Source organism: Orbicella faveolata, unplaced genomic scaffold, assembly GCF_042242905.1.
Source record: "Orbicella faveolata isolate gen_17 unplaced genomic scaffold, um_ofav_v1 contig_25, whole genome shotgun sequence".
In the NCBI taxonomy this organism is placed as follows: Eukaryota; Metazoa; Cnidaria; class Anthozoa; order Scleractinia; family Merulinidae; genus Orbicella; species Orbicella faveolata.
The window spans coordinates 5324822-5337559 of record NW_028301553.1 but is presented as its reverse complement, the minus strand read 5'-3'; the positions used below and the strand labels follow the sequence as shown (position 1 = coordinate 5337559).

General features: G+C 39.2%; 1 protein-coding gene across 1 annotated transcript; it reads left to right on the top strand.

Moving 5' to 3' along the window:
• Positions 1-8246: 8246 nt before the first annotated feature.
• Positions 8247-9331, top strand: LOC149108703 (52 kDa repressor of the inhibitor of the protein kinase-like). Its single transcript, XM_089293815.1, has 2 exons — positions 8247-8862; positions 9222-9331. The coding sequence occupies exons 1-2, from the start codon at positions 8247-8249 to the stop codon at positions 9329-9331; spliced, it is 726 nt and encodes a 241-aa protein (XP_089149941.1).
• Positions 9332-12738: the final 3407 nt, after the last annotated feature.

Genomic DNA, 12738 nt, shown 5'->3' with positions numbered 1-12738 from the left:
AGAGCCAACGTCCACAAAAATCAAACAAGATCAAATTTCTTCGCAAGGCTTGAAAAGTCAAATTAGCTCGTCTTCTGCATGTAGCAAGCCCCTAGCAAGAGTGCAAACAGGCTGTAGTTTTTCAAAGTATTTGTCTTTCAGAGAAAAACAACATTTTCGTTTTAACCTTCAGACTCAATAAAGCAATTCCCAACTGGGGTAAAAATCGATCTTTTTCATTCCATTCGCATTTCGCAACTGTTGAGCACAGAAAAGTTGTAATACAGCCCGCGGCTTATTTCAGAACTATTCCTTGTCTGAAAAAAGCACAAGTTCAGGAATATCGGATTTATCTAATTATTTGGCGGTAAACAAAACCAAAGTGTTCTCTAACGTTGAGTTAGTCGGTCGGTGAAAAGAATTGTCCGTTTGATCATGTGCCATGTCTCAGATGTTCAAAAGAGTTTAGATTCTAATTATTCTAGGATAGGCCTTTCAATAGATGTAAGTTTATTTTGGGCAAATGATTAGGCACTCGTCAAGAAATTATTCAAAATTGTCCACAAAAGACACAAAAATCACACGAGCAGCTATCGAGTGCGCGACCAAAAGTCGTACCAAAATCTGTATTATCACTGTCATCAGTTCGAAACGTCAACATTACCAGGCTATAAATAACATAAAGATGTCCACCAACTTCGGTTTGTAACATCCTGATTCTTGCAAACTGATTCTTTCGCTGCTTATTTTCAGCGACCTTCTCACGTTCATTGCTCATATCCGACATTCAAGAAAAAGCAATTACCGCCAAGTCCCGTATGTGTATTATTGCAATTGTATCATCTATCAGTGCGACTTGTGTCGTTTGATTCAGCCAGTAGAAACAGCTAAAGCGTTATTCCATATGCAACATTCGGGTTTCCATTTTGAAGACGTTTGGAAGTCCTCCATGTTGACTGAAGATGTGTTAACCGATCGAGGCAGCCGTGCGTTACATCTTTTACATGGTCAGTGCGGGTCGGGATCTCAGAGCTTTTAGTAGAGTTAATTTTCTTTGTTCGAATTTTAAACCGGAAAGAACGGGTTAGTGTGTAGCATTTTATCGCTCTACTTAAGAAAGGAGGCCCTGAATTGGAACTAACATCGAGATATGGAAAAATTTTCTAACGCTTTTCTTTCGGCAATAATCACCACCCTAGCCTTCCCTGTTTGCAGAGACTTTTGCTGGACAATATGCAAACAGGAGACGCGGAGCGATCGAAGATGGGGATTTCTGCTTGAAAGCAGGTTGAATGATTATACTGAAAAACACAACGAAAAAAGTAGCAACATCTGCAGAGGAACTTGCTAATATTGAGCGATTTGGGGGATTCAAATTCACCAGATGAATGCGTACTGGTCACGCAAACCTAATGGAACACCGTTGAAATGGTTTGATAGGAATGTTGTTTGACAGTCAAGACAGATAACCCAGCTAAGGTGAACATGGTTACGTTGTTTTATGTTTAAGAGGCCCTGCACCTAAGAAACGACCGATGATTTCCGGCTAAAAAATAAAATCGGCCGATTTTTATCTCTCAAGTAGAGGTTACCGAATACTATTTAAAAATGAATTTCTTTTGTTTCAGTTTCGCTTTAAACCAAAAATATCGAGCCGCAAAGTGTTTCCGTCTGAAAGCAGCAAAATCAGGCCGAAAATACGTCCCCGCAAAAAACTGTTTAGAAATTACTACCGCAACGCAAAATAATGAGAAAACTACACAGTGTTGAAGAAAAAGGCCTTTTAATGCAATATCATTCGATAAACATCAAAAAACTGCCGAAGCGATTAACAAATAAAGTTTCAAATATTGCATACTAAATTAGATGGAGCGTTGGAGCTGATTTTAAAATAATTATTTCTCAAAAGTTCAACGCTTTTGAAAGCAATCACAGTGATGAATGAGACATTGGAGGGATACAAATCACGTTTCTGGAAAAACATTTTTCGGCCAAAGTATATTGACCTTGTACAAAGCGTTCAAAGTTACCGTTTTTACCGTTATCCTGCTACTTCGGCGAAACGCTTCTCTTTTGCCAATACGGCCGTGGATAGCGTGGTAAACGCCACTTTAAACCTTGCTAGGCATTCAGAGACTATCCTGAGTAGAAGGATGTAGAATTGAAAGAGAAAGGAAGATGAAAAATACGCAGACAAAGAAAATAACTCGAAATTACCATCTGCTAACGAAAGTTGAATCTGGAAAATGTCGTCGCGTGACAGCGACCAGTGACGTCATTGGTCACGTAAAGGTCGCAAGAGCGTGGGAAAACGAGTCTGCAATGTCCTTCGGGCGGTCAGCGGCTAGAGATCCAGTCGTGACCCCATAACTCAGATCACGCTGCGGCCAAAACGGTGTGGCGGTTGGGGAAGTTTTTCTTTTTGAGTGACCATCATTTGTGAAAAATAACATAACATTGTTCCACTAAACGTTTTCTGGCCGGGAAAAAATTGTTTTCCCATTTGTGCATTCGTTTGGATTCCACCGCTATTGATACAAATAACGTCAATGGCCGCTGTCACGCGACGACATTTTCCAGATTCAACTTTCGTTAGCAGATGGTAATTTCGAGTTATTTTCTTTTTCTGTGTATTTTTCATCTTCCTTTCTCTCTTAATTCTACTTCCTTCTACTTAGGACGGTCTTTGAATGCCTAGCAAGGTTTAAAGTGGCGTTTAACACGCTATCCACGGCCGTATTGGCAAAAGAGAAGTGTTTCGCCGAAGTAGCAGGATAACGGTAAAAACGGTAACTTTGAACGCTTTGTACAAGGTCAATATACTTTGGCCGAAAAATGTTTTTCCAGAAACGTGATTTGTATCCCTCCAATGTCTCATCCATCACTGTGATTGCTTTCAAAAGCGTTGAACTTTTGAGAAATAATTATTTTAAAATCAGTTCCAACGCTCCATCTAATTTAGTATGCAATATTTGAAACTTTATTTGTTAATCGCTTCGGCAGTTTTTTGATGTTTATCGAATGATATTGCATTAAAAGGCCTTTTTCTTCAACACTGTGTAGTTTTCTCATTATTTTGCGTTGCGATAGTAATTTCTAAACAGTTTTTTACGGGGGCTTATTTTCGGCCTGATTTTGCTGTTTTCAGACGGAAAAACTTTGCGGCTCGATATTTTTGGTTTAAAGCGAAACTGAAACAAAAGAAATTCATTTTTAAATAGTATTCGGTAACCTCTACTTGAGAGATAAAAATCGGCCGATTTTATTTTTTAGCCGGAAATCATCGGTCGTTTCTTAGGCGCAGGGCCTCTTAAGTGGTGCTGATATCCCTATGATATTTCGAATTGAAGTGATTTACTGTTATTGTTACCCTCTGTAAATAAAGTTGTTACTTACTTACTTACTAAAACAATGGTACTACTTTTTGGTCACTCATTCGACTGCAGGCGTGATTTTAATTTTTTTGTGTATGATTTGAATCATATTTTGACGAGGACCTAATCATTTGCCCAAACGAATTAAACTTTACATATATTGAAAGGCCTCTCCTAGTATAGTTAGAATCTAAAATCTTTTGGAATTCCGAGATGTGGCACATGGTCAAAATGACGATTATTTTCATCGCCTGACTAACTCAACGTTTGAGAATACTCTGGTTTTGTTTACCGCCAAATAATTAGTTTAATCAAATATTCTTGAAATTGTGCTTTTTAGACAAGTTATAGTTCTGAAATAAGCCGGCTGTATTACAACTTTTCTGCCCTCAGTAGTTGCGACATACGAATCGAATAAAAATTTTTAGCCCAGTCGTTAGATTGATGTATGGACGTTAAAGCGATTATGTCGTTTTTCTCGGAAATACCAAGATATTTGAAGAAAAAAAAAACTACATAGCGTTTTTACGTTTACTAAGGCCTCCTCATATTCAACAGTAGGAAAAATTCTATTTTTTTAAGCCTTACCGAACTATTTTTTTTGATTTTTGTGGACTTTCGCTCTTAATTAGTCGGTAAATATATTCTCTGGTATATAGTGTAAGGGTTTTCGCGACACTTGCTGCCAACTGTCCCTCGACTATCACACAACTGATAGTTAAACCTTATTAAGTAAACTCGATCGGGCTGGGGTTAACGATTTCACAGTGGCCACAGGCAAATTGCTCAAATCAATGATTCACTGAGGGTAGGTCACTGCTGTATTAATATTCGTCATGTGCTTACTGATTCTATATGTCAAAGCGTGTATCATAAAGTTACCTCCCGAGTGTATTCCTACCTTGCCCTAGATTTTCTATATATTCGGAAGGTTTTCGTGACAAACACTTCTACAGTGTTTCATCTCTGAATAACGCTTTTTTTTTTCCCTGAAAGTTAAAAATCGTACATTGTTATCAGCAGGCAGCAACCCTTTTAAATCAATCTTAGCTGTTATGTAATCTGGTAGATAGGTCTAGAATCCGGAGTAAGAGAATTGTCAGAAATTAAGTTTCAACCTTTGCCGATTAATATTAATAGAGTGGGCTTTCTTACGGGGTTACTCAACGGAATTGTAAGGCCAAGTAGATGTTTCTTGCTGGCTGGAAAAACCAGCATTCTATTACACAGCACTCTCACCTTGTACTCACTGAATTTTTGGGAGAGTTGAAAGAGCAATTTTAGAAGGAAGGGAACAAAACAATAGACTGAACAACCTTCTTGGTACTGATCTGAGGATGAGTGGAGCGAGAATATCATGACCCCTAGGGATCTGCACATCGTTGTCTAGCCATATATCCTGTCCCACGGATATTAGAGCTGAGTTCTACAATTCACGCTTTGTTTTCGAGTTTTGTGGATAGCCGGTAATGTTCTCCCTTCTGCAAGCGAACTTCCTTGGGATTATGATAATTGTCTGCTCGGGAAAGATACAGTCTTATAGGGGGATGAAATATTTATTATCTGACCGGACCACACCCTACTTTAGGTGAGGTGTCTCCGCATGAAGGGGTGGCGAATGGTCGCAGTCTCGATTTTTCTACGAAGCTGTCTCGGAGTCTCGATTTTTCGCAAGGCTTAGGGTCTCGAAGTCCCAATTCGTTCCTTTATCTGTTTTTATAAATTACGTCGTGTCTTTACATGATATGGAATTTCAATGAAGCAACTTACAAATTTTCCGAGAACAAGGTAATCCTAACTTCTCCTAATTGTCTTAATTCCACGAATTTTAAGAATCTGAACGTCTCGCGCTCGCACTCAAAACACTTTGAGGTCTCGGTCTTGCAATCTAAAAAGTCAAAATGTCTCGGGCTCGCAAAGAAAAACGCTTGTCTCGCCGTCTCGCAGAGTGTCGCAATTACCATTCGCCACCCCTGCATGAGGAGGTTGCCCAAGGAAGAGCTTCGCCTGTGGTTTGTATTTTTACATCGAATTGAAATATGGATATTTGTTTGAATATCGTTATTTCGGGTATGAATTCTACGTATTGGTGACTGTTTTTCGGTAGTTTGGTTTAACTTAGGCAATTTGCTATAACTTTGGCCTATTCTGAAACGGGAGCACTCTTCTACGTTGGATGGCGTGCATCAATGTTTTAACTCAGTGAATATACACAATCAAACTTAGGAGAGCTATTCCCTTTCAGAAATGGTCCAAGTTAAAATGAGTCATTGTTCAGTAAAGCACGTTTGTATGCACCGGCCGTTAAGCGTAGAGCTGAGAAACGCGGGAAAATTAATACAATGAGCCGAGTTTGTTTATTAATATATTTATCAAACAACACAGCACTACATTACGCCATAACACTTCATTGTGTTCCATTTATTCAGAAACTGAATAACACATTCTAATCCATGCTACGTGACACTAGAGTGCATTATGCTGTTCCACATCTCATTTTGACTACTACTTAAGTTTGCTTACATTTTTTTGACTGTTTAGTTATTCTTATAGCTCCGTTAATTTCAAGAGTGATCTCCCCCCCTCCCCCACAACCGGTCATGCACAAACAAACCAAAAACTAGCCATAAAACTGGACGACGTTCCGTATCGTCATGACAGAACTATATTTCCACTAAGGTTCATAGTTTATTCTTATGGAACAAGGTAGGGCCTGGATCGGTATACAAAATCCTCAAAACGGGGCTTACAGAAAAGTGGCACCCCCTCCCCCTTTTCCCCAAAGAATTATCTTCAGAAATAAAATTCTTAATTTCAAAAAGCATATTGTTACTAAGGTAAACATTACATCGAAAGCAGAAACAGATCTCTAAAAATACAAACTGAAGCCGCTTTTTTTAAGCTTATGACGCATTGAAATGTCTGTGATCGCCAAATATAAGGTGGCTCACAAAGGTTTCTAGCATTTCTTAGCACTTCATCTTTAATTAATCACTGTTACCCCTCCTTTTTCAGTTAATGCCGTAATAATCACTCAAAAAAATTTCTATCATCGGTAAACAAAGTGGGGTAATTTTTGTGTCGCAAAAGATCTCCAGAGCAACAGCATAACCTGCTATAAACACCCTTCTATTTGGCTTTGACTGCTTATAGCATAAAAACGAGTTCAGTGACCCAATTTTTTTTATTATAGAATTGATTAACAGCAGCAAGTAAACCTGTATACAAGTATACATCATGAGAAGTGACAGCTAGTAAGGCGACAACTTCTCGCTATTGACGTTGACATTAAGAAAAGGCTTTAGCTCTTGAATGAGCAGAGTCTCCTTAATTCTGCAATGAAGGTCACTTTTGCGGGAAGCAAAAATGTCAAAATATTCCCGTTTTATGTTGTGACCTGTGGTGATCAGCAATGGCTTTAGAATGGTCGCTTTTAGCAAGGGCCTTGAATTTTAATTTCTTCTGTCATGGAGTCTTCGTCTTGGTTTGCCAACGTAAAATTCATACAGTCCCAGCATCCTGCTTTATAGGTTACTTTGGACGTGTGAGAGCGGTTAGGGCGATATTTGAATGTATTTAATCAAGCTAGGATGGCCTTAGAACAAGAGTTTGTTCAACAATGTTTAGGCATGTGTTTGCTGCCATTATTTAAGCATTAAATGAAAAATAAAATGGTACGTAGTACTGATCTACCAAAGTAGCACCAATCTTGGAAAAATGATGGAAACTGTTGCCAGCCACCTCGGAACAAAATATGCCAACTATTTGTCTTAAAATTACAATTAAAACTTTTAACACATTGAAAATTTTCTAGATTTTTTACCGTATACCTTTAGGGGTGTCTCGCGTCCAGTTTAAGCTGTAGATACCTAATATAAACCGCTATATCAAACTAAAGCTTATAGAGCTGGTTATCAAACTATACCAAGAATTTTGAAATTAAATGAATTATCGATTTTTTTTCACGACCACTTAATGCGAGCGCCCTAATCAACTGTTGGAAGCTACAAGCCAAAGAGAATTTTGTTTTTCGCTAATTTATTTTCCACTCGGTTTCAGGACAAAAAGCGCTAAAAAAGCGTGTCTGCGTTTTGCCATATTCAATTGCAATAAAAGGTTACAGAACATTTTCGAAGTACGATTTAAAAAAATGTGAAGTGATCATACGAAAATCGCTCTCGGAGAAAAAAATATTACGAAATAAACAATTCGCAGACACGTTTTTGGTTTTTTTATATGTCAATCTAGCTACTGTCTAAATTTGAGGGCAATCGAACAAATTCCCTTTGAGTTGTAATTCTTTAAAGTGTCTGCTTCAAGCGAAAAAATTTATTCGAAAAAACAGCGCTTAGAAAAATCTCTTGTTTCGCAAACAAACTCCGCCCACAAACGCCTTCAACTGGGTTCTCAGATCACTGAGCCAATCAGCGCTTGGAAAGTTTACTACCATTAACCTCGCGGTGAAATTTACACGCGAATCTCCAAAACATTCCCGAGTAACTGGCATTAAAACTTGTCAAATTGTACAAAGAAAAAAAACAACGGGAAACTGCTCAAATATTATTGCGGACTACGTGGCACCTAGACTGAAAGCGTTGTTTTTGGTTATTTTGTTTGATTCTTCCTAAAAATAATAGAATAAAATTGTTTTTTACAAAGTTGTTTAACTTCCACCATTCGACTGCTTTTCAAGTTTTGAAAAGATAATGTACATTTCGCGACTGCTGTGGAGGATATTACTTGCAAGAAGGTCGTATCAGGATCGCGTCATCAGACAGGATCAGATATAATAGGCGACATGAACAGGTGAAATTCATTCAAACTTAAACGAGTGGGATTGGGACCAAGCGAATGTTTGAGTATTGTTGAAGTGTGTTCAACGTTGGACGGAAAATGAAGAAAATGACAGATTTTCATACAAAGAAATCAGGTAAGTTCGTGGTTCAGAACAAAGAAATATTAGACCTTGTGGAGAAACTGGGAATCGTTGAAGCTATTCCCAGAAAGACAAGCATAAAGAGGAATCGCTCAAACATTCCCAGTTCTAGTCCAATTGATCATTACAAAAAATCTGTGGCTATTCCCCTTCTTGATTCCCTGATTAGTCAAATGCAAGACCGATTTTCTGACGAGGATCGCCACGCCCGTGACTTGCTTTATCTAGTACCCTCAATCATAGTTAAAAACACCCTGGAGCTATCTGAAGCAACAGAAGGCATGCTGTTCTGGGAGAATGACCTTCCATTTCCCAAATCCCTTGGGAATGAGCTGCGAAAATGGCAAACGATGTGGCAGTCAGCAGAGAAGGAACTTCCAAGCAATCTTCTATTAGCACTTGGCGCGTGTGACGAGGATGCTTTTCCAAACATCCATCGTCTTCTGCTCATTGCGTGCACTCTACCAATCAGTAGTGCGGAAGCTGAGCGGTCCTTTTCGCTCATGAAACGGATCAAAACCTACACCAGATCAACGATGTCTGAAGAGCGCTTTTCAGATCTCGCTGTTATTGCTATGTGTTACGAAAAATTGTCTAAGTCAATTTCTAGAACAATCTAGAACCGGACGTCATTCAACCGTGACCAATTTGTATAAGAACATTCCAGAACATTCTAATCCTTATGTAATTACTCAGATTAGAAACTGTATCAAACTACTTAATTTAGCTTGTAATAGAAGTTTCTAGAACTTTAAGCCTCATGTATATTAGAGCGAGCGTTTCTTCTGTGAGAGAGATTGATTCAGATTTGAAGAAGCTTAGTGCTGTAAACTCACGAAGTTACCTTACGGAAATAAATTAGTTTGTTGCTGTTACCAGCGATCCTGAGTTCTGTCTGGAAACAACCCTGCTCTTCAACGATACTCGTAACACTATGCATTACCCTGAGAGATTCGAGGTAGACGAGATATGCGAGGCCTTTGTAAAAGCTCATCCTGGAAGACTATTTCAGGCTACGTTGTTTGATTTACGAGGTATGTAGAGAAATGACAAATAACTATTGATGATACTGCTGTCCTTTCAATCATGCATTATTAGTTTTGGGTTCCTGGCTGAGAAATAAGATAAATTCCAGATTTTATATCATGCCTTCACAACTCTTTTCAAGTCTCGGGAATGCTGCAAAAGGCGTTTTAGAGAGCAAAATCGGAAACATTATTTTTTGAGGGGAGGGGCATGGCTCCGGACCCCTTAAAAGCTCGTGCCAGAGGTACGGGGCCGTAACTCGCCTTCCACACCATTGGCGGTCACAATAGTGTACAACCCCCCCTTTCAGAAATTCCTGGATCCGCCCCTGCTGGCTTCCTCATCGATCGAGGTAGCTGCTTCGCCCGTGGTAGTTGCTTCGCCCGTCTCGTGGAGAGTTTCAGAAAAAAAATATTCAAAGAAGTCGAGGAAGTGACAAGCTGGAACATGGGCGCAAGGAAACAATACTCGTCGATTAATTTTCACGGCGGACTTATTGAAGATATATCGTAAATTTGTATAGCTAATGTACGCGATTTCTGTACAGTTGTTGGTGGCGTGCGAAGATAGTCCAGTACAGAACTTATTAATCAGCGGCAAGGATTTCGAACGCTTCTGGAACTGGTTCGGTAAGAGTGAGTTTCCAGGGGTTCTCTCGCACTTGAAGTTAACTTTCGCCCAACGCTATCGCGTCCCCCGAAAAAATCGCATCGTCACGACTAGCTGCCCCTGGGTCTCCGAGGATGATTATTTTGTAGATCGACTCCTGTAAGCAGTCTTTGGATGGTGGGCAAGAGGCTGTCACCTGCAAAGTGGGAGGTTTTCCAAATTATGTCTTGGCTTTTTGTTTTCATCGAAATGATGTTATCGCTTTGCGTCACTTTCGATAATGCTTGCGTCAAATAGTAAATGGCGTATTGACAAGCCATATCTGTACGCTTAACAGAATTAGTAATTGCCGCTAATAGATATTATGAAGAGCCAGTGATCTCAAGAGGAAAAGTTTTAAAATATTTTGGACCACGATAAAAAAATTATACAGAATTGCCGGATATTAGTTCTACATAATGGAAGACGAAAGGAGTGTGCTTGCTTTGTGTTAATTGTGACCATGGATTTGGTTGTTTTCTTTGAATATATTTCAAACTTTTGAGGGAGAAGAGAGTTTTTATACGAGAACATAAACTGACCTAGATGTACTGAATGAATGTCTTAAAGTTTAAGCAAGTTAAATTTCTTAAAATTCGGTTCTGTGCGAGCCTTATAATAGGACTTGAAGACTTGCAGACTTGCGCCAAAATTACAATTCTTTGAAGGTTCGTTTTGTACGGTAAATCCCTAAACTAGATTACAGTAATTAAGGTTTGGAATTACCACTGAATCATAAAGCATACGGAGAGAAGTTTTTGAAAGAAAAAAAAATAGATGTAATAATTATACCTCTGGATTGAGAAATTTTATTTGCTAGGCTAGATACGTAAGAATTCCAATTAAGTTGTCATCTAAAACTCCTCCAAGAAAGACCGTTAAATTGGCCCGTGCGATGGGTCTCCCATTAATATCAACATTGAAGTTAAAAGGATGCTATTTTTGCCATGGTTTAAATATGCTTCTTTAAGTAAAGACTTTTTGTTACTTAAGATATTTTTTTTGGGGGGGGGAGGGGGGGGGGGAAGAGGAGGGGGTGTTCTTCTGCTTTAACCCCCATCTTGATTATTTTGTATACACAACCTGGCCATGTTCCATAAAAGGGAAACAACCAAAAAATAGCGGTAAAATTGGACAACGTCTCGACATTTTAAAAACCTTTGTCCCCAAGCATTACAAATAATATTCTTAGACTGCAAACCGATTCTGGGTTTTTTATGTCTTTTCCATTTGACGACGCACATTTATTTATTTATTTTCATTCTCGGAAATTGTTCCTTTTTCGTGGAAAACCAGGACGTTTTTATTCAGTCATTTGACATAATTAAAGGTATTCAGTTCGCACAAAGGTGATTTTTTTTTTTTGACAAAATAACTACTGCCATTTGTTCAATTACGCCCGGCACCTGTTTGAAAACTAAGTCCATTCTAGAATACGTCAAAAAACACTGACCCGTATGATGGCGTGACACCTCTAGCTTCCGCTCAAAATACACTTTCGTCGGTAGTCAGTGGGCTATAACTTTATTTATCGCCTCTCTAGCTTGGTACATCATGTTATATCATTGCTTGCGATACGTCTAATTAGCCTTGATATATGAGCTGTCCACTTGTTTTGATCTAACTACAAAGAAAAACAACAACAACAACAACAACAACAACGCCGAAATATTGCCTCGTGATAAACGAGCCCCTCCCGGGGGGGGGGGGGGTACATGTTCCCATGATCCCTTGATATTTTTGGAGTTTATCCCTTGTTCCCCATAAATAAAACCCCTTGTTCCCAAATATGTTTTTAGCTCATGTTCCCTTGATCCCGAAAAATTTTTGCACCGTACCCTTGATCACCAAAAATGTTTATCATTGTTCCCCATATTTGTTTGCTTGTTTTACCTTTCTATTCATAGTAGAAAAAATCGCTTTCGAACCGCCTCTTTCTTCTGCTTGAGATCCGCTCATGCTGTACTTCATTGGCTACAGTTTCTGTCATCTCAACTGTCTCAGCTGCCTCTGCGACAGTTAAGACTTCATTCATGTGGTATGGTGAAGCACATCAAGCTCTAGGATATCTTCACGGTAGTTATAGCAGGTTAGGGCACAAACAATGTTACTTACATCGACATATCTGTCTGCATCTTCCATGAAAAGCACTGGATTGAAAGGATCTTGAATGAACACTTTGGCTTTCACCCTCTTCATGCCAACACTCACATTCTCTTGCAGACAGGCCATTATGAACAACTGACGAGTATCACTGGAATAAGCTTTACCACAAACAATCTGGCTTTGTTTGTAAAAAGTCTCTGTTGTTTCCCTATGCGGCACTGGGACTGCTGCTGCTTCACTCAGCACTGTGAAATCTAGGGGCTGTACAGTCGGAGAGTCAGTTGCATACAGATATTTATGGGCAGAGTTCCTGGATTGTCCTTTGTTGTCATGTTTCGCTCTGTTTTCTGGGGGACACTCTGACCATACATTGCTCTCCAGTTCCTCATTTCACTCACTTGCTTCTCAGATAGTTTGTGTGCCTTTGGAGGGCATAACTTGGGTAAATCCTTGTAATGTGTGGTGGTGAAAACCTGTTGGTAATAGGACTTGGGAGCTGTGAAGTAAGCAAATGGTGTAAAACATTGCCTCTTCAACCGTTCCTTGATTGCCCTGCTGAATCTGTAATCGAATTCAAGCTGTGATAGTTTCTCGAACTGTGGCAGTTTTCGCCATCTTGAATTTTGCCACATGGAAGAAACAAGCATTCCAAAGATGTCTTGCGAAGCT

Excerpts from the sequence above, each read along its gene's own strand:
- LOC149108703 (XM_089293815.1), top strand. The coding sequence starts at position 8,247 with ATGAAGAAAATGACAGATTTTCATACAAAGAAATCAGGTAAGTTCGTG. Across the intron at positions 8,863-9,221 it reads TTCAGATCTCGCTGTTATTG|CTATGCATTACCCTGAGAGA; the intron begins CTATGTGTTACG and ends ATACTCGTAACA.